The sequence below is a fragment of the Condylura cristata genome, unplaced genomic scaffold (genome assembly GCF_000260355.1).
Source record: "Condylura cristata isolate star-nosed mole 26May11 unplaced genomic scaffold, ConCri1.0 scaffold00044, whole genome shotgun sequence".
Lineage (NCBI taxonomy): Eukaryota > Metazoa > Chordata > Mammalia > Eulipotyphla > Talpidae > Condylura > Condylura cristata.
Genome location: NW_004567145.1, coordinates 780805 through 804098, shown reverse-complemented (window position 1 = coordinate 804098; position 23294 = coordinate 780805). Strand labels below are relative to the sequence as shown.

At 34.4% G+C, this 23294-nt stretch overlaps 1 protein-coding gene across 1 annotated transcript in view; it reads left to right on the top strand.

The window, feature by feature from the left end:
- Positions 1-23294, top strand: part of ZPBP (zona pellucida binding protein) — a gene marked incomplete at its 5' end in the record, with an annotated part of 157299 nt that overhangs the window by 20321 nt on the left and 113684 nt on the right. Inside the window, 2 exons of the mRNA XM_004694483.2 lie at positions 10226-10375; positions 19314-19532. Coding sequence (XP_004694540.1) covers positions 10226-10375; positions 19314-19532 — 369 coding nt within the window. The remainder of the gene's footprint in view (positions 1-10225; positions 10376-19313; positions 19533-23294) is intronic.

Sequence of the window (23294 nt, the reverse complement as noted above, 5' to 3'; positions counted from 1 at the left end):
CCTTTCTCTTCGCCTTCTGGGATACCTATAACTCTGATATTTCCTTTCCTAATGGTGTCAGATAGCTCTTGAAGTGTTTCTTCATTCCTTTTCCTATTTACTTCTCTTTTTCTTTTTAAATTCTCTTTGTTTCTGTGTCTTTGAGGTTGCTGATTAGTTCTTCCATTTCATCTATTCTGTTTTTGTGATGCACTCTGCCAAAAGAGAGACACCACGATATATCTTCTTCTGGACCCTTTATTCTTCTCCCTCGCGCGCCTGCCTGCCTGCCTCTCTCTCTCTCTCTCTCTAGCTTTCCTCCTCCCTGCTGCCTCCCCCCCTTCTCCTCCTGCTTGCTTCCTTTGCTTGCTCTAGCTTGCCTCCTCTCTGCTGCCCCCCTCTCCCAGAGTCCGTTATGGCAGTTGCTTAAATAGCATTCATTGACCAATCAGGGCACTGCTCACGTGTACATTGGCCAATCAGAGCACTGCTCATGTGTACAACAACCATATTTGGGCAGGGCACACAACGAGCATACATTGATCATGTGGAAGCATTAACTTCCTTATACAGGCGGGTGTGGCTGCTGAATCATGGGGCTGGGGTCCCGGGCACCCCGACATGTTTTCATTACTTTTACCAGCATTCTTTATCTCCTATAGTGGCCTTTTCATTGCCTGAATTTCTGTTTCCTTTTTTAATATCTCACTTTCTTTCTTCAGTTTGTTGATTGCTTATCTCATATTTTTTTTCATTTCTTTCATTCATTTCCTTGTTTGCATTCTTCAAATCCTGGATGGCTTACCTCATTTCATTTTATTTGTTTACCGTGATGATTCTGAATTCTTTATCTGGGATGTTGAACAGTTCTTCTATTTCTTTGTTGGTTAATGCTGACTGATCATTTTGTGGTGAATTTCCCCCCTGTGGACTTGGTGGAATATTTGTTTGCTTTCTTTTCCCTGTTGTGTATTTTCTAATACTTTCTAATACTTTCTATTCGCTGAGAGATGGCGTTGCTATTATTGATTGGCTTTTTTTTTTTTTGGATGTTCTTTCTGTTATGGCTGAAGGACTTCCAGACACTTCAGTTGTGGAGGGTATTCTGAGTTGTGTTATTTTTACCAACCCCCACTGTGTGTAATTGTGTATGTCTTCTCAGCTGGTAACAGTCAGGGGTCTCTTGTGTTGTTCACCCTGTTTTGTAACAAGTTGAGTCCATGCTTCTGGATGCTGTCTGTTGACCTTTGTAGCCTTCGGATGTCCCAGGTTCCCTCTATGCTTGATGTGCTCGTGGTGGTTATGTTGTATTAGAAGTGTTGTAGGTTTCCCTGGAGCTGGGTCTGTGGCTGAGTTGGTGGCTGGCTTTTTTTACTTTCTAAGTACTTTGAGCTTTCTGGCTCACAAGTGTTTGGGCCTCTGTTCTGGGGGTGTGATCTCCCCCTCCCCAGAGGAGTGCAGGGGAGTGCCAGAGGGCTGAAATCCTCCCAGATGAGCAAGCTGCCAGTACTCCCTCTGAGCTTTCAGGGCTCTTTGTGTCTCATCCAAACAGTCCCTCTCTGAGCAGTGCCTCCCCACTGCCTGAGGTCCTCTCACAGAGCCCAGCTGTATCTCTTTAACTCCAGGGTTTTACCACAGTTTTTGTGGGTAGATGCGGTAAGCACGTAGACACCTTAGCAAGTCTCCCATTTGAGTCACTTCTTAGTGCCTCTCTATGTTGAATGTGCCCATGGAAGATTGTTAAAATTGTTGCATTTTCCTAGGCTTGGACCTGTGGTTGGTTCCTGTCTAACCGTTTTTTTTTTTTCTTTTTCCCCCTCTTTAACTCAGGGGCTTTGTGATTCTTGTTGACCATGCCTTAAAAATGGCGCCAAGACCTGACCAAACATTAATGTTGCCAAATCTCAGATCTCTGTTGTGGGGGCAGGAGATGTATGTAGGATTAGAGGGGCCCCAATTGCCAGTTCCTCTTCTCCACCTCCCAGGCTCTAAGTAAGCAGTTTTGTTTTTTTTTTTTCCCCTGCCCCCCATAGCAGCTTGGGATTCACTCACCTAGCAGTGTTGTCTCAGTTTATATCCAGGGCTTTGTCAGGGCTGCTGGGGCAAAGGACGGCAACAACTCTGCGGTGTATCCTCAGGTCTGGGCACTCCTGGTTCTGAGCTGCAGTCTTTCCCCATAATTTGGTTTCCTCTCCCTAGCTGAGTAGTCTCAGTTTATCTCCAGGGCTGTAGCAGGGCTGGGGCAAAAAATTGCTGCAGCTGTGCAGAGCAGCCTTAGCTGCTGCTGCAGTCAATCTCCCATTGCAGAGCTTCCTGGCTTCCGGGAGCCTAGATTTTTAAAGGAGCCTAACGAGTAGGAAGCCACTGGAGTTCCCTGATCAGAGATGCAGGGTTCTGCTAATCCTGCCTGTGCAGCTTCTGGTTAGGAATTCCCTTATGGGAATTTCCTAATAGCCGATTCTCCCTCAGTTATCTTCCTTGTAGTGTGTCCAGGGTGTTCTCATTTGGGTTGAAACTTGTAGTATGTAAGTCTATAGTCCGTTTTTATATATTCCCCTGCAAACTTGAATGTAGTTGTCTCATAGTCTTTATTCTGCCGTCATCTTTCCCGTTTCAGAGCTGGTCCCCAGCAGCTTTACAAGACCCCCAGGTATTCCAGATCGGGTCTGCAGTTTCCGTGTTTTTTTCCCTGTACCCAGGTGTTGCGGATCAGATTTGCAGTCTTTCCTCAGCCTGGACTCCACTCACTGAGCTGAGCCATCCCCCTTCACCTCCATGGCTTTAGTGTGGGGTTTAGTTTAGTTTGGCAGCTCCTGTAGCCTGCCAAACTTCCAGGCACCTGGGTTTTCCCAGGAATTCCCTTATTGGAACCCGCCCCCACTCACTGATTCCCCCTCAGTTATTTACCTTCTAGTGAATCCAGTGTTTTCATTTGGGTTGAAACTCGTAGTACGTAAGTGTATAGTCCATTTTCAGTCCTCCATTCCTGTGCAAGGCTGGACACAGTGATCTCTGTGTCTTTACTCTGCTGCCATCTTGATCTCTCCTCCCAGCAGTGGCATATTTATGGAGAGGGAAAAGGGATACTTCTGTATTGGAAGGCTAAGAGTTTTCACATTTTTGAGAAGTATACTATTCTGAAGGTACTTAATTCCAAGTAGGTATTGCTGATTTGGTTGGCATTTTCTCCATCTTATTTTTTATTCTGAAATATGTATGTATTCTACTTTTATAGCTACTTTTTATTTACTGGAATTGGAGTTTTCTTTGGTGTGTGCAGTTTAAGAATATAAATTAGATTATGTTTACAGCCTTGTTAAAATCCATATTAATTTTTTTAATCCTATAAGCCTGTAAATTGAAACACCTAAAGCTTCCAATGAAATTTTTCTTAATTGATTTATAAGAAAAACAATCTTTTCTTTGTTTTTATTTTAAAATCTTTAATGACATTTTCAAGTAGTGCTTGTGAAAGAATAAGTTTATTTTGTTGTCTTGAATAGAGGAGAGTATTATAGCAAAGACATTCTGAAGAAATATTCATAAGGACTATTTTGTAGTGTGTTTTAATTCATGTTTTTATGTAATTTTACATTTTTTGGTGAATTATCTGTTTTTTTTTGTATTTATATTCTTCTAAAATAGCTAAGACAAACACTATTTAAGTTAAGCAGTGCTTCTTCAACATTATTTAGCTTTTGATGAGCTGCTACAAAGTAGTTGCCTGAATTAGGTTTTGTGGGAGGTACAAAGATAGGCATGAGTGCTACCTGACTGAAATAAAGTAATAGGAATGAGTCAGCAGATTTCAATAACAGGAGGTTACTATTGTGTAACCTCAACAGGTTGAATGTTTATTCTATGAAGTGGGCCAGTGGTACAAACATCTACCACTGTAAACTCAACTAAAATTTATTGTGATAACACAATGTAATGCAAGCATGTATAGTAAATATATTTTACACCGATACTGAAATTCTCTAAGGTCAAAGGTAGAAACATTTAAGTATTGAGTTGTTGTAATTTATTTCTCCTTTGATTTGGTAATAGAAATATGAAATTTTTTTCCTCTTAAGACATGTAACATTTCATGCAATTTTTTAATCCAAAGTATAGTATATTATTAAATTTTAAATTCTGTAAGAGAAATATTTTTTCACTTTTATAATGGAACATACATTTTCAGAAATGCACTTATTTCTAAGAATAAAAATTTTATTAATACAATGATTTTTATATTTATAAAAAATTATTGCCAGAAAATTCTATATTCTAAATTTCTCTAGTTTTCAGAGCAGTATCAGATCACTGTTCATTGCCTATAAGTTTTAAAATTCATTAGTTCTGCTATTATTTTTAAATAACTGGAATATATTGTCTAATTTTCTTACAGCTTATAAAGAGACCCATTTTTGAACTTTATCTTTAAGCTTTCTTCTATTTTTATAAATATTCCAAACTTAGTTACCCTAAGTTGAACTAAATAAATCATATAACTATGTAATTGCTTTCATATCTGGTCTTTTGGAAATACTCAGGCCATTTTTTTAATGTAAACTAAAAGTGTACAAGGTAAGTCTTAGATTTGGTCTGTTTCTGACTCCTTTTCTTCCTTTCCTTCCTTTTTTCTCTTCCCTCTTAACTTTTTCCCCCTCTCAATATTTTTTCTTTGTAAACATAATGAAGTTGTTGCAACAAGATATATAACTCTTATTACAACTCTAACACAATTCTGATGAATTCCTTGTTGTGTTTACTTTCTCACTTTTCTAAAATATTCATAAAAATATATTTGTAAATATACATACACAATGTTTAACTTTAAGCTGTTATCACATCCTTACTGTTTAAAACAAAATGATAGATTTTCTTAGTATTTGTTATTATAAAGCATCTGATATATATGAACTATCTAATGACACACATAAGATTATATTTGTATATGTGAAAGTTATAAAGCAAAATAGTGCAGACATTCTTATATAAGATGTGCCATTACCAAGACTTTTTAACTTCTAGTTGTAGTTTCAAAATTACATTCTGTCTCCAGCTCTCATCAGTTGAACACAGCCTTAAATTCTTACAAAGTTCTCTTCTTGCTTTTCTCAATGCACTTACCATTGTATTTAAATACACAAACATATATGTGTGTGTGTGTGTGTATGCATATATATACTCAAGTAGACAATCTTACTTTTTTATTTTGAGTGTTATAAAAATAATAAGCTTGTATTGTATATCATATGTTATATGTAGTTCTAAACAATTTACAATTTTTTTTTTAATTTTACAATAGTTTTTGGTAACTGCAGTCATTTTCTCTATTTTACATATGGGAGAACAGATATTCAGAGAAAAAGATATCTTTCAGAAGTCCTCTGCCTTTGAATTCTGCTTTCAGAATTCACATAAAATTTAAATGAGGTAGGAATGATTGTTCTCACCATCTTGTGATTTGTTTTGTATGTTGTATTTTTTTTTTTTAGAGATTTATTTATTTATTCACACAGAACTGGGGTATAGGCCAGAGGTGCAAGGGTGGTGAGAGGATTCACCAGAGACAGAGCGGGAAGCAGAACAGGCAGATTTATGAAGTACACTGCTGAGGGGAGGAGCGGGCGGGTCAGAAGAGGTCTGCCACACCATGTGGATCACCTCTAAGTGGGGTGGGGTATCAAATTCACACTGAAGTGGCTTTAGCTTCTTAGTCCCACTGCACCACCAGTATAAAATTTTACATATTCTCAACACAGGTCCTTTAACAAATATATTGTGAATAATTTCCCCATTCTTTGATTTGAGTTATATTTCAAAAGACTTTAATAGTAATGTTATATTTAGTTACGGGGCAGGCCAGCTTGGAACTGATGCTGAAGTGGCATTAGCTTCTTACTGATGTGCTTCAACCCACTGAGCCACCAGGAAGGGTCATGTAGTTTGTATCTTTTAAAGAGGCTAACTTGGATTTTTTGTTCAACTTGTTAAATTTATGTTCATAATACAGTATGTGGCATACTTTCTTACATTTTTAATATGTTCATGTCCTATTCTCATTCACTCCTGATACTGGTTGTGACTTTTCTTCCTTGGTTTCTTTGGCTAGAGGTTGACATTTTTACCTACTTATCTTTTAAAAGGGGCAGCCTTATTTTTCTCTGGATTTTTGTTTGTTTGTTTTAATCTTGTTGATTATTGCTTTGATCTTTATTTATTTATTTATTTATTTTTTTGCTTTGGGTTAAATTTGCTCTTTTTCCTTTGTCAAATGTACAATTTTGGGCTAGCAATTATTTTCTTTCAGCATTATATAGATATTGATCTATATTCTTTATGCTTGCATAATTTCTAATGGATCTGCTTATAATTTTTATCCTTCATTTGTCGACAATGAGCTTATAGCTTTTCTCATTATTTTCAGTGACTTTAATAAATATGTCCTCTTTGTATTCATTTGGTTTCCCTAGGATTCTTGAATATTTATCAGTAGTTTGGTATTTGTCATCGATTTCTTAAAATTCTCAGTCATTTCAATTTTTTTTTGCCTATATATTGTTTTCCCTATTCTGTGATTTGTATCACACTCATGTCACTGTTTGATAGCATTCCACAACTCTTGTATTTTTTTTAATCTTCATTTTTCTTGGTTATTATTTTGCTTTGTATTGTTTTTGTTTCTTTTTTGAACAATTTCTTTGTTTATTCTTCATCTGACTGTGTCAGTCCTTTTATGAGACCACTGAAGAAATACTTCATCTTTGTCACTGCTTTCTTTTTTTTGCTTATTTTGCTTTTGTTTGCTTATTTCTTCAGTATTTCTGTTTCATAATTTATTCATTTCTGATCATACATGTTGTGTGTTTTCTTTTAAATCTACTTAATATATGAATCATAGTTATTTTAACTTAGCTGTTTTGATCCTTCTGAGGTTTATGTCATATATGAGTCTGGTCCTGAACATTAATTTTTGTTTGGGGCATGTGCTATTTTTGCCTTTCTGTATGCCTCCTTGTAGCCCCAACAGGGCACAGAGCAGGTTTTCTGTGGATCTATGCAGATGGGAAAAGAGAGTCCTGGAACCCTCAGTGGCATTTTCAGGCTTTTAATAATCTTTCCACACCATTTGTAGTGAGGCATCCAGGTATAGGGCAAGCAGGGGGTTCTGCAGGCTCCTGGCTGGCAGCAGATCTTTACTTTGGAATCTCTCTGGCATCATCTCATGGCCTCTCTGCTAGTATTTATTGCACTTGTCTGCACAGCCCCCAGTAATGCTCCATCTCTGGCTCATGTACCCACTTACACATGCCCACACCACACTCCAGGTGCCGCCATCAGGCGCTCATGTATGACCACAGGTGTTGATCATGGAGGCAAATGATGGGATGGTGGAAAAAACCTGAAAAATCCATTATTCCACACTTCTATTTTTTGTTAAAGTTGAACATGTTAAATAAATTAGGAGATAATTGAGATTAGTATTTTTATGCTATGAGAGAAATATCTGTTTCTAATTCTGTTAAGTCTTTAATACTGGCAACTTGTATTGACTTAGTTAGAAGTGTCTTAAGTTTGGTGTTGTTTCTGTGGATACTCAAAACATTTTGGATCCTTGAAAACACGTTAACATGTAGGCTGTTTCATAAGAAATTTTTCCTTTTCTTTCCCAATGTCTAGTCATTACTTAACGTTGGTTTCTCCTTTTTTTTTTTTTTTTTTGATTTCTCCTAAGAGAATCTTTCTAGTAATTTATATGTGGGAGTATTATGTTCATCAAACTCCTGCTTTGATCGGTATGGTTTCCCTGGATCTTAGAAGTCCAGTCTTCACAAGTGTTCAAACATTTCCTCCAGCTTGCTCATCTATTACTTCTTGCTGAGGTTTCCTCAAGAAAGTCTTTATTTTTTTTGCCGATTCCCATTTCCTTCCTTAAGTTGTAACATGTTTCTATAGTACCTGGGGTGGTCATATCTCTTTCTCTTCTCCCTAGAGAATAAAGTATTGTCCTTACCAGGAGGTAGACATACTAGGTGTAAATGGATTTTCACATAATTACTGGGCTTCTCCTCTACCAACACATGTGGGGTTCTTGCCCAGGGTTCTCATGATTTTCCTTTTGTGATTATCCTTTTGAATGTTCATAGGTGTTTATAAGGCAAATCCCATAGGAGGTGCAGTCTCCCTTCTACATACCTGTGATCTTCGATGAGTATATCTGTTCATACTGGTTAATCTTTGAATTTTCACAATTAATTGGAAACTTTTAGCTGAATCTTACTTATTACACAGCTGTTATAACATATGGATGGGTCTTATTCTACCATAGTCTCCTGTTCTCCAGATTTTAGTTAACTTGTTGAATTAAAATAATTTCAACACCTTAATTCTGGTTTAACTAAAGTTGGTCAAATACAGTTCTTTGCTTTTTCCTTGTTGTAATGGTGGTAATGATGACCTGATGTTCTGTTTTCATGTCTGAACAGAAACCAGAAGGTAACTTTTTAACACAATGAGCTCTAATGAAAATTTGTTTAAATTTTGGAATATAACTTTAGAACTTCTAAGTCATAAATTTCTAGAAATCTAGTTTGGCTTCATGAAACTCTCACTTAAACTTACTTAAAATCTTTTTATTAAGTGATAATATTAGTTGGATGCTTCTATTGGCTATGAAATTCTCTGTGCCTCTTTCAAAAGGGAGTCAGAGTATGTTTTATTATATATTATGTGCTTCTTAATTTTCAGGTTTTCATATTAAAATATATTGATAAGATTGATACCCTGGGAAAATTTCATTTCACGTTATTTTCAAGGAATGAATAAATTTATTGATGACATATTTTAAACTTCATTATACTGTATGATCACATTTTTATCATGATACTATGAAATATCGGTGTTAGAAGAGCAACATTTATGCTGAGTATATAATCTTTACTCAGAAGATGTTCTTGAAGAAGTAGCCATTACAGTAGAATTATATTCTACGTTTATATAACATTTTCAGTTTCATCCAGGATATAGAAATGAGAGTATTCAAGGCATAATGTTCTATGTGGGTAGATATATAGATCATTTTCTCCTTCCTTATATGAAATACGGTTTGCATATGTTAGAACAACAATAAGTTTTTTATTGAATAAATTCATAATAGAGACTTTTATCAATAAGAGCATTAATCCTTTATCTTATTTTGAAGAAATAGTTCAACTTGAAATTTATATGCAACAAATAATTTACTTAAAATTGAAAAAGATAAGCAATGATACTCTTCGAATGTATGGCATATTCAATTTTTAATAAGCAATTTTTAATACATAATAATTTCCCTAGTCAAAATTGTGATTATAAACTCTCAGATCACAACTTGAATTAGTTAGTTAGTATAACATTTCCAAGTACTTCAACTATTTCTGTATTATTACCTAAAACATTATTGTGAGATATACTGTCATCTCTTATGATTCTTTGTCATATAGGTGAAGGGCTTGACATGAGAAAGATTAGTTGATTACCCCAGAGTAGTATAGATTGTGAGAAAATCAAACCTCAAGTTCAGACATTTTTTCCAATTGAACATCCCATTCTTTTATGGTAATACTTAAATAATGAAGCATGTTGAAATAAAAATGGAGCTTACACTTCTAACTCCCAACACTACAACTATAATTGTGTGACGTTAGGTGATTTAATCTCTCTATCCTCCCCCCCTTTTTTCTGAAATCCTTAAGCTTTTAACCTAAATTTTGCTTAGTATTCATATACAAAGAAAATAAATCCCTGGTTATTTGTAATTATGCAGTGCTCTGGGTATACTTTCATCTTTATCATATGTAGTTTGTAAGTTTAGAGTCATAACTTAATAAAATACATATATATAGGAGTATATGATTAGTTATACATTTGTCTATATGCCTATATATGTGTGTGTACATATGTGTATGTGTGTGTGTGTGTGTGTGTATGTAGTGTCCAGTTCAATGAAAGGAGTAGATAAATACTTGTAATTGTTAGTCAATTACTACCTAGCTACACATTTGATGAGTTTTGAATAGTGAAAATCTGACATACCGTGTAGGTATGGCACCCTCTGGCACCCTCTGTGAACCAACACCAGATGCCAAGTCTAGTTAGGCCCTCACCTTCTTCAGTGATTCTATAGTTAATTTTTAAGGTTTGCTTTGTTAAAATATTTTTATTTTATATCATTTTCATATAATCAACTAGTTGCTGTATTTTATTCCTTTATTAGAAAACAACACTTCAAAAATAACATCCACAGGGAGTCTTGTATTCCAGAATTTTGAGGAGAGTATGAGTGGAGTTTACACATGTTTCCTTGAGTATAAACCTACTGTGGAAGAAGTGGTTAAAAATCTTCAACTAAAATATATTGTGTATGGTAAGAACAGCATTTAATTATATTAAAATGTTAATCTGTTCATATATTTAATTTTTTATTTATATATTAAGGTTTGATTTAAGGATATTTTGTTACTTTATTTTAGTTTTTTTTTTTTAAAGATTTATTTATTTGTAACTGGGGTACAGGCAGGAGTTCAGGGGCAGCGAGAGAATTCACCAGAGATAGAGTGGGAGCAGAACAGGCAGATCAAGGAAGTACACTGCTGAGGGGAGCAGCGCGCTGGTCAGGAGAGGTCTGCCTAGCCATGTGGATCACCTCCGGGGCAGGCGGAATTGAACTCTTGCGGAAATGGCTTTAGCTTGTTAATGCTGTGCTTTTAACCTGCTGAGCCAATAGGGAGGGCCCTATTATAGTGTATTTTTTTTTAAAGATTTATTTATTTATGCACACAAGAACTGGGGTACAGGTCAGAGTTGTGGCGGTGTGAGAGAATTCATCAGAGACAGAATGGGGAACAGAATAGGCAGACTGAAATACACTGCTGAAGAGAAGAGAGGGCAGATGGGAGAGGTCTGCTGTGCTTTGTGGGTCACCTTCCTGGCAGCGAATTGAACTTGTGCTGCAGATAGCTTCATAAAAGATAGCTGCTCTTTAACCCACTGTGTCACCAGGGAAGACCTACTTATTTTTATTGTATTATAGTTACTGCCTATATTTCACCAAGTACTTTATAAGTGGTTAGTGTTCTGTTTTGTTTTTCCTGCAAGAGAATGTTGACATGAACATAGAAAATTTAAGTCAGTAAATGAAAATGGGGAAAATGTTTTTAAGTCATTATGATGAGATTGTAGTGGTCTGTACTGCTTTTAAATTCTTAGTATTATGCTTAATGATATACTCTCATCCTCCCAAATTGGAAATTGAAGTATCACTGTTGTCAAATCCTTTCTAAAAGCAATTTCATCTTTTGAGGTGTGAGACTAGGGAGAACTGAGTTGATAAGGAATAACCAGCAAAACAGTATAAAATAAGGCAGCTTGTTAAGTTCCTTCTCATTGCTGGAGTCCACATGTAGAGGATTGACTATTTGCCCTCAAAGATGTCTGTTTCTAAACTCACAACATGTGTAAATGTTACCCTACCATCTCAAAGGGGATTTATAATTTACAGATTTTGGTATGAGAGATTACCTAATTAACTGGGTAAACCTATGTAGGGTAAGTGACACTCAGGAGTTTGCCCTGTTGGCCTCTGTGGCTACCACCTGTGTGGCCTTGGGTGCAGGTCCGCTTTGGAGCGTGAGCTTGGAGTACGTGTGCCTAATCATGGGCACCTGGAGTGTGGTGGGCATGCGTAAGTAGGCATACTTGAGTTGAGAGACAGAGCATGTATGGGTGGCAGAGGACCATGCAGTGGAATACAGTGAAAAGAGGTGGAGAGACCAAAGAGAATGTCAGAGAGAGCTCAAAGAATAGGGATTCTCTGGGGGCTGGGAGGATTGCCAGCTTTCTGGTCCCTGACCTCCCTGACTGCCCTGCACCTGGTTGCCTCACCACAATTGTTGTAGAAAGATCATTAAAAAGCCTGAAAAAGCCGCTGAGTTCTTCAGGACTCTCTCTTGCCCATTCTGCCCTGTTGCCTGCCTGCACTATAGCCCACTGTATTCACAAGTGTTATTGTAAGAAGGACACTATAGAGTCAAAGGCAGTAACAAAAGTTATGATGATGAAAGGAGAGGTTGGAGTGATTTTCTTTGAAAAATGGAGGAAACAGCGATGAAATGAAGGAGACCTTTGGAAGTTAAAAAGTGCAGAAAAGTTGATTTTTCTTCTGGAGCTTTGAGAAGCAAAGCACCTGATTCTAGCCTTGTATAGATTCATTTTAGACTTAAAACTCCCAAAGCTGTAAGTTAATAAGTTTGTTATTTTAAGGCACTAATTTTGTGGTAAATTTTCCTAATGTTAAAAATAGTAATAGGGAAAAAAATATCCATTGTCTTCATATTTGGATGCAGAACAAATGGCAGAATTATTAGTGATTTCCTCATCGTTTTTGTCACTCAAAAATAGCTATCACATATATCCAAGAAACATAATTACTTATGAGATATTACATTAACTTTCTTAGGCTATTTGTTTAAACCTTTTAATCCATAATTTTGTTACATTGCAGTTTTCTCCATTTAGCTATTTTCATATGTAAAGTTTAAAGCAAATAACGCTTTGAAATCTCTCATAAGGGTAGTCCTATAAGCTGATAAATATAAAATTACCTGTTATGAATGCTGATTTATAATAATGATGTGATTGCTAGTATTTATGAATATTTGAATTTAAGATATAGGCAGTGTTGTATTTTTCATTATTCATAAATTTGATTAGCTTTTTACATTTTATTTAGCTACATAATTGCTGTGCTCTGAGTAGTGAAAATCTTACATAACTAAAAAGGTCATTGTGGTACTCTCTGTCAATAAACACCAGATGCCATGACTAGTTATGTCCTCACCTAATGCCGTTTTTCCTCTTGGATGGGTTGCCTTTTTTAAAGTAATTTATGTGTCTACTACTTTGTTTACCATTTCATCTTTTTTCAAGTTACAAATAACTTTTACACTTTTTTTCTCATTTGGCTTTAGTTTTGATAATGTTTATGCTATTGAAATTTCCAATATTGTTGTAATGAGATTAGTCAGTTTTTTTCTCTAGTAATTTCTTTTACCCCTAGAAGTTTGCTGTGTATACTTAGAAAATAAAGTTTCCTGTATTTACTTTGCTAGACTTATTTTCCTAATCATAAATTTCGTTTTGAGTAATTATAGATTCATATGTAATTGCAAGCAATAATAGAGATCTCACATCCTGATAGTGACATTTTATATTTTATCAGGCCAATACATTAATTTTGTTATAATTCACCAACCTTATTTCATTCTAGTTTTTTTTCTTGATTGTTTAAATAGTTTTTTTTTTTAATAGTGTAATCTCACAACACTGATTATGATTCAGAAATATGGGATCCCACCTCTTCAGTTAGTTACCATATCAGTTTAACTCTGATTTTATTTTTACTTGGGTGTATATATGTTTGCTTTTCTAAGTTTTATAACATGTGTAGGGTTGTCAGTGTGTTTTCATCCACCATTACAGTAAAGATACAGAACAATTACATCATTTGAAATATATCTTGGGCTACCTTTTTATAATCAAAGCATTTTGCTCTAACCCTCACCTCACTCATACCTGACAATCACCAGTCTTTCCAGTACTATACAATTCCATTATTTCCAGAGTCCCATGTAAATACAGTGAAACAGTATATATTTTAATGGGTTTGGACTTTTTCATTTGTCCTGTTTCCCTAGACATATAAATTTTTAGTTCATCTGTCACTCATTCCCTGTTTTTACTGAATTGTATTCCATAGTATAGATACACTGCAGTTTGTTTATTTAGTTATCCTTACGGGGACATCTGGGATGCTTCCTGTTTGGCCTATTATCTTTGAAGTTCCTATGCACAATGTATATTTTTTTCTGTAGAGAAAAGTTTTTCTTTTTTTAAGTTAAAATTGGAAAAATGCCCAAATACAGGACCATGTGGTAGCTCCAAGTTTTATAAGTAACTGCTACAGTGATTTCCAAAATGACTGTGACATTTACATTCCATAAGCAATTAAGAGTATTGGAGTACCTTTAATTCCCCATCAGTTGTTGGTGTTGTTATTGCCTTTTATTTTATCCTTTTGATAGATATGAAGTGATTGTCACTTTGGTCTTCATTTGCATTTATTTAATATTTAATGATGTTAAACCATTATTTATATAAACACATGTGCTGTTTCCTCTTTGAAATATTTATCATTTGCCCATTTGTCGAGTGGAGTGGATTTGTTTATATATTTGTTGAGTTTTCTGAGTTTCTTTAGAAATTTATTTCCAGATAAGATTTGTTATATTATTTTCAAATATTTGTCCCAATCTTTAAAGATTTGTGGCTTTACATTTTTTTTTTTTAAAGATTTATTTATTTGTACATACAGAACTGGGGTACAGGCCAGAGGCTCAGGGGCGGTGAGAGACTTCACCAGAGACAGAGCGGGGAGCAGAACAGGCAGATCTACGAAGTACACTGCTGAGGGGAGCAGCGGGCGGGTCAGGAGAGGTCTGCCACGCCATGTGGTCACCTCCGGGGCAGGCGGGATCGAACTCATGCGGAAGTGGCTTTAGCTTCTCAGTGCAGTGCTTTAACCCGCTGCGCTACCAGGGAGGGCCTGTGGCTTTACTTTTGATGTGATTCACTTGCAATTAATTTTTATGTAAGTATGACGTTTCATTTTTTTTGCATATGTATATTCTTCCTTTTCAGTTGATGTGCTGCTCATCTTTATTGTCTTATTGTTGAGACTAGGACTTCCTGTACTGTGTTGAGTAAGAATGGTGAGAATAGGCATCCTTGCTTTAATCTCATGTGAGGTGAAAACAATGTTAAATGTCTTTCAGTATTGATAATAGTTGTTCTGTGGTTATTTTTTAAGGCTCCCTTTATTAGTTCGAGGAAGAATGTTTCTATTCTGTCTCTTGTTTTTTTTTTTTATGGTAAAAGGATATGTTGGATCTTGCCAAGTACTTTTTCCTTCATTAATGATGACTTTTATTTTGTAGTTTATTGGATGCTATGTTGTATTAATTGGTTTACAAATGCTAAGCCAGCCTTGCATCTCTGGGATAAATGCCACTTCGTCATGATATATAATTCAATATTCTACTGTATTCAGTTGTTGCTATTTTTTGCAAATCTTATACCTTTATTCTTAAAATTTACCAGTCTCTAATTTACTTTTCTTGTGATATGTTTTTGTCTGCTTTTGGTTTCATAGTGATCCTGGCCGCATAGTGTAAGTTGTAAAGTTTTTCTTCCTCTAAATTTGGAAGATTTCATTAAGAATTATCCTTTCTTTAAACATGAGATAGAACTCCTAAGTAGGTATATGGCTTGGACTTTTCATGGATAGCTTTTATTATGAATTTAATTTCTTCTTAGAACTCTACTCATATAAACTATTTTCTTAAGTCAGTTCAGTAGTTTGTGTCTTCTTGGGAATTTTTGTATCTAATAAACTAATTTATTGGCATACAGTTCATAGTTTCTTTTAATTTTTATCTATGAAAGCTTGGGTTAATACTCCTCTCATTTCTGCTTTTGTTAATTTGGACTTTATTTTCTTTGTTACTCTAATGAGAGTTTTATCAATTTGGCAATTTCTCAAAAACTAGGTTTTTGTTTCATTGAGTCTTTCCATTGTTTGTAAATTTGCTATGTATTATCTCTACTCTAATTTCCCTCCTTTACCTTGCTTCAAGTCAGTCCCCCCTCTTTTTTTTTTCCAGTATACTCAGTGGTAAACATTGAATTATTAATTTGAGATATTTCTGTTATGTGTATCTTTAATCTTAAGAGTCATAATTAAGTAATTATTTTTTCATTACAAGACAAAAGTAATATAAAACCCATAGTGAACATCAGAGCCATATAGGGATGTATTTTTTTATTGAAGTAAAGTTGCAGAGCATCTTTGGGTGTTACAGGGAAACATTCACAAATGTTTTCTCTTCACACAATATTCACCACCACTGCTAGAATAAGCCTCCATCATGTATGATTGTGCTCCTCCCTTACCCAGCTCACACTGCCCCTTTCCTTTTCCTTTTTAAAATCAGATATTGTAATTATTGGTGTTTGGTTTTGACTAACCTTAATATTTCTTTATATTCTTCGTGAAAGTCATACCACTTGGTATTTGTCTTTCTCTTTCTGACTTATTTCCTTAGCATTAATCTCTCCAGTTTCAGCTATGTTGTCACAAATGGCAGGAATTCATCCTTTTTTACAGCTGAGTAGTAGTCTCCTGTGTGTGTGTATGTGTGTGTAGCACATTTTTCTGATCCACCCCTCTGTCACAAACATGATGTTTGTCTCATAAAACATGTTTGGAAAGCTTTCTTCATTCTCTATTTTTTTTTATAAGAGTAAGTGGGATAGTTACTAATATTTATTTTTGAAGAATTTGTTGAATTTACTAGTGAAAACATCTCTGTATGTACTTTGGATCTTTTGGAGATTTTTGATTACTCTTTCAATATACTTGCTGTGATTGATATGCTCAGATTTTCCATTTCTTTTCTGTTCAGTCCAAGATTACTAAGAATTTTTTTAATTTGATCTGGGCTATTACATTTGTTGGTATATAGGTATTAGTTATAATTTCTTAATGATAATCTACATTCCTGAGAGATACCTGCTGTAACTTCTCTTTTGTTTCATTTCTCTATATTAGATTTTTTTTTCTCTTTTAGTGAGTCTAGTCATATGTTTTATTTTGTTAAAGATCCAGCTTTTGGTTTCATTGATTCTTTGAACAGTCCTTTTGATTACAATTTCATTTATTTCTGTGTAATTGTTATTACTTGCTTCCTTCTACTGGCTTTTGATTTCATTTGTTATTTATCTTGAGAAAAGAAGTAAGATTGTTAATTTGAACTTTTCTTGTTTCTTAATGTGGACCTCAAATGCTATGTAATTTCCTTGTAGTATCTATTTTTTATGTCCCATAGATTCCGATAGGTTGTGTCTTCACTTTCATGCATAGCTACATATTTTAATTTATTATTTGATTTCATCAGACATCCAGTACTCATTCAGCAGTGTCTTTTTCAATCCCTATATCAAAGAGGTTTTTCCTGCCTTTTGTAGTTGATTTCTCGTTTGTTAGCATTGTGATCAGGGAAAATAATCAGCATAATTTAAGTTTTCATGAATTTACTGATACTTGTTTTGTGACCAAATACATGGTCTATCAGGGAGAATGTTCTTGTGCATTTAAGGACAGTGTGCATTTGGTTTTTTTGAGGTTTGTGCCCTTTAAGCCCTTATGTCTATTAAAATTCCTCATTTATGGCTATCATTTTCTTTATTATTTTCTGTTTGATTGATCTGACTACTGGTAAAAGTGGGGTGCTGAATTTTTCAGTGATTATTGTGTTGCTAACACTGTTTGGTTTCAGATCTGATAAAGACTGACTTGTGTATTTTGACACTCCTTTATTTGGTGTGTATTTATTTTTTGATTCAGCTACTATATCACTTATAATTGGTGACTTAATTTCCATTTACAATGAAAGTGATTTTTAATAGATGAGATGTTGCTGTTACCTTTTTCATTTGTTTATTTGTTTTTTGGTATGTTTACATCCCTTGTTCAATCTTTTGGTAAAATTCCCTCTCTTTGATTTAGTTAAGAGAACTATTTCATTATTTTTTTATGTATTTTTTTTTATTTTTTCTTCATCTATGATGAGAATCTTGCAGGACATACTGTTTTTGGCTGGCAGTTTATCTTGTTGAAGACTTTGGATATATCATCCGATTCTCTCTTTGCCCATGGAGTTTTTGCAAAGATGTATGATGTCTATCATATGGGTTTCCTTTTATATGTTATCTGCTTTTATCTCTTCTTTATTGTTATTCTTTGTCTTGAATTCTTGGTAATTTCACCATCTTGTGTCTTATTGTTTTGTTTTTGATTTTGTGTCGTGCCTTGTGAGACTTCTATACTTGATCTCTAAATATATAAATAGATTTTAACCAGTTTTTTACTCAATGTATTATACATTTCAACGTTTATATTGGGTTTAATTTTTTTAAAAGAACAGTGGCCTCCTTAGTAGCACAAAGGTTTAAGTCTCAGCACTACGAAGCAATCCACAGTCCCAACAGATGAGTTCAATTCTAGGCCAGGGAGCTGACCCACATGGCACAGCAGACCTCTCATCTCTCCTGCTTCTCCTTTCAGCAGTGTATTTCAGTCAGTCCTCCTGCTCTTCTCCCTGCTTTGTCTTTGATGACTCTTCCCATCTTCTACATCTCTGGTGTATACCCCAGCTCTTTTATGCATACAGTTCATATTTATCTCTTCTACAACAGTTTATAATAGTTTTTATGGTTACATCTTCTCTCTTGTTAATAAAACAGCTTATTTAATGTTTCGCGTATTCATTTACTTTTAGTCCCTTTCCCCTTTTCATTCTCATCTTCTTACTTTAATGCTGTTAGATTTTCCAGTGTTGGAGTGAATGAGTTAATGCTTTTTATTCATGTTTGTGAAAAGAAGTGATAGTTTGTAATCAGTGAAAGATGTCTAGTCTCTCCCTTGAACAGAAAGACTAGAAGTAGATTGTGTAGATAGACACACAAACACACATATTTAATTTTGATTTCGACTTAGGTAAGGAAAGTGATAAATAGCAAGTATCACTTTAGTGGGGAACATTTCTACATCTGTAAACTAGGAATAGGAAGGAAGTGCAGATTGATTAACTTGTCTTGGTATATAAACCTTTCTGCCTTTTTTGATACTTTTCTAGATTCTCATCATTTTTATAATTTTATTCTAGTGATACTTCAAAATTAATAAAAAATATTTTCAATTCCAGACATTGTGATAGTAGAAATTTAACTTTGGATTTTTTTAGAAATATGATTTTTTTGGATTATCATTGATAAGTATATGACTCTTAAGTTCTTCCAAGATGAATATTTAAACTTAGAGATGTTTTCATTCTTGAGTTTAAGGTATACTATTTAGTCTAGGCTCTGGGTTAGAATCCTAGATTTGGTAGTATGTACATTGACCATATGGCATAGGGTTGAACTGAGAATACAAGAAATCAATTTCCTTATGATTAAAAGTAAAGCCAGTCTTAAATGATTCAAGAGATTGAAATGAATTATTGTAAAGTGTCTTGCTACTTAGTAACTGCTAGAAATGTATTTATTACATTATGTATATCCATATATATAATCTCTCTAAAAGTATACATCAATTTATTCCAAATAGTAGTTCCTTTTGAATAGTTGTTACATATTTGAATTGCTAATGACCATTTTTTGTGTTATTCTGTTTAATTATTTTACAGCTTATCGTGAGCCTCATTATTATTACCAGTTCACAGCTCGGTATCATGCAGCTCCCTGCAATAGTATCTATAATATTTCTTTTGAGAAGAAACTTCTTCAGATTTTAAGCAAACTGGTTCTTGATCTTTCATGTGAAGTTTCCTTACTTAAGTCTGAATGTCATCGTGTTAAAATGCAAAGGGCTGGTTTACAAAATGAATTGTTCTTTACATTCTCAGGTAAGTATATATACAGTTCTTAAAAGAAAAACTGAGAGCACAAAGCTTATTTTAAAGATATATTCCTTGCCAACAGTATTTTGGAATGTAAATATTACCAATGAGAATATGTTTCATATTTTCTCTTTTGACTTAGCTCAAATAGTTCCCAAATAAAATTATACTGATTCGTGAAATTAATAAAAAGTATGTTCTTTTAAATAAGTTAAGCATTGTTATGATAATTTAATACAGAATGGAATTTAGTATAATGTGAATCATAATATTTAGCTGTAAATATTTAATTTGTGAAAGCATATGATTGGAATATTATTTAGTATTTTAAACCATAGGGATTATTGTAACAACTTAGGGTGATTTTCCTAAAAATAATGGAGCCCCAACATTTTCTGTAAAACAAAAGAATTGAACTTTATATTTAAGGATTTAAGATGTAGAAAACACCTGTTTATGAATTAAAACTTAAGAATAACCATCAAATGTGTTTAATTAGTCACAGTGGCAATAGGACTATTTTCCCATTATATCTCAAATTATATTACTTGATCTTTTACTTTTTTTTTTAAAGATTTATTTATTTTTGCATACAAGAACTGGGTACAGGCTGGAGGTGTGGGGGGGCAGATGAGAGGATTCACCAGAAAGAGTGGGGAGCAGAACAGGCAGATCTACTGAAGTACATTGCTGAGGGGAACAGTGGGGAAACAGGAGAGGGCTGCTGTGCTGTAAGGGTCCCTTCCCTTGATGGGGATTGAATGTATGCATAAAGGCTGTAGATAGCTTGATAGTGCTGAGCTTTAATCCTTTGCACCATCAGGGAGGCCTTCCTCTGTATCTTTTCTGGAGAAAAATTCAAGTTTTTGCCCAATTGATTTTCCAGTTTTATTGAAATATGATTAACATAAAGTTATATAATCTTAATTTGTGCATCATACAGATTTAATATATGTAATGGATTGTGAAATAATTATCACATTAAGATTAGTTAACATAGCAATCATCTCAGAACTCTAATGTTTTCATGGTGAGAACATTTAAAATATACTCTTTATCAACTGCAAATACACCATATGGTATTTAATTCACTCAGCATGTTCTACATTACATTCCTGAAATTATTCATCTTATAACTGGAATTTCCTTCCCTTATCCACCTCACCTGTTTTCCCTCCTGCCAGACTACTCACCACTAGTAACCACCTATATATTCTCCATTTTTATGAGTTCAGTTTTTGTAGATTTTACTCAGTGAAATTATATAGTGTTTGTTTCTCTTATTTTACTGAAAAGAATCCTCTAATGTTTCATTCATATAGTTGCAAATAACCAGATTTCCTATGCCTGAATAAATAATCCATTTTATGAACACATAACATTATCTTTATCCATTCATCAACCATTTGGTAGGTAGGTTGTTCATGACTTAGCTATTATAAATAAAGCTCCTGGGATGGGTGAGTTGGTGATGGGAAGTCCATGGGGATTACAACTGAAATGGAAAAGGGCACAAAATCATGTAAAAATAAACTATTATAATAATAACAAAAATTATGTTAAATAAAGCTCTGGGAACATGTAATTCCAGATAGTTCTACAAGATAATGACTTTATTTTCTTCAGATATAAGTGGATTGCTGGGTCACATGATACTCTGTTTTTAAATTTTTGAGGAATGTCCATTTTGCTTTCCATAGTTGCTATGGCAATTCACATTCCCACTGAGAGTATACAAAGGCTTGATTTTCTCTATATCTTCATTAACACATATTTTCTGTTTGTTTGATGATTGCCATTTTAAGGGTGTGACTTAGTGTGTTGGCTGTAAAAGGATCTTTTGTGGTTCTATGCAAACTTTTTGATTATTTTTTCATTTCAAAAATTCCATAGAAATTTTAATAAGGAATTTGAATGCATAAATTGCCTTGGGTTGTAATGCAATTTTAACAATGTTGATTCATCTCTGCTCTCCCTGATGGTGCAACGGGTTAGGACACAGCTTTGCAAGCTAGCTACAGCCACTACAGTGTGAGTTTGATCCCCAGCCCTGGAGGTGATCCATATGGCGCGGCAGACCTCTACTGACGTGCCCGCTCCTCCCCTTAGCAGTGTACTTTGTTGATCTACCTGTTCTGCTCCCCACTCTGTTTCTGTTGAATCCTCTCACCACCCCTGTACCTCTGGCCTGTACCCCAGTTCTATATGCATAAATAAATTAAATAAATAAATCTTTAAAAAAATGCTGATTCTTTAAATCCATTATTCTTTAAACCATGTATTTGTGTTTTCCTCATTTTCTTTCATCAGTTTTCAATGAACAGATCTTTTACCTCCTTGATTGAATTTATTTGTATTTCATTGTTTCTGATACCTTTGTAAATAAGTTTACTTTTTCAGATTAGTTATTATTGTATATAAATGAAAATTACTTTTGTAATTTTGGTCTTGATTTTTTGGTAATGTTTGACTTACATATTTTTTTAAATTTTTGTGTGGTTACAGTTTTTGCTAGTCCATGTTCTACTCACCTTGCAATCAAACTGCCCATATAAGTACCCTATTTGCTTCCCTCCCCATCACTCCTCCCTCTGTCTGATCCCTCTGATAACCTATTTTTTCACTGTGTTCAAGATTTATTTCTACTATATTTTTCTTGTGTGTGCTTTTTTTTTTTTACTTAGATGTCACAGATGAATGAAGCTATTCAGTATCTGTCTTTTGCTCTTTGATTTATATCACTTATTATAACATGATTGCCTCACAGTTCATTTTGTTCCAAATGTCACTATTTCATCCATTGAGTATACATTCCACAATTACTTTATTCTTCCTTTGTTGAAGGGTATTTAATTGGTTCCATGACTTAGCAGTTGGAGATTATTTTATGTAGACAGCCGTAGACAAATCTTTTCATGTAAGAGTTTTCATGTTATTTGGTCAGATACCTAATAGAAGTATGGTTGGACCACTAGGAATTTTAATTTTTTTTTTCAGGACATATCCTTACAGTTTGCACAGGGTTTTTCACTCCCACCTACCTGTTGTTCCTATTCTTTTTAAAATGGGCCATTTTCATGGGTCAAGATGGTACCACTATTTTTTTTTTCTTATTTATTTTTCACATGTGTTCATTTTCCCCTCAGGTTTAATCCCCATAAATTTACCACCATGGTCTCTTGTACTTCCCACATTCATGTTTAGATCCCTTTCACTTCCCTTCTCTAGTTGAGTCTCTGATTTATAGTTTGCTTGCTAATTTCTTTTTCTTTTTTTCTGATCTCTTCTTTGGTTTCCCTATGTTCTTCCTATTAGTGAAACCATCTGAAAATTTTCTCTTTAATTTATTTCACAAAACAAAATCCCATCTGTTTTTATCCATGTTGCATAAAATAGCATGAATTTATATATTTTGATTTCTAAATATGTTCCATTGTGTATAGATTAACACATAGTTTGGTGCGAATGCAGTCCTAGTCATCTATGTCATTTAGGTTGGACATTTAGGCTTCCATATCTTAGCAATTGTAAATAGTGCTACAATAAACAGGAGTGCAGATATCCTTTTGAATTTATGATTTTGTCAACTTTGGTTAGATTCTTAGGAATGGAATTGCTAAATCATCGTAGCTCCATTTTTAGTAGTCCTCCATACAGCTTTTCATAGTGGTTGAACCAGCTTGTAATCCTACCAGCAGTGTAAGAGGGTTCCTTTTTCTCCACCTTCTCACTGGTGTGAAGTGGTATTTCATTGTGGTTATGACTTTC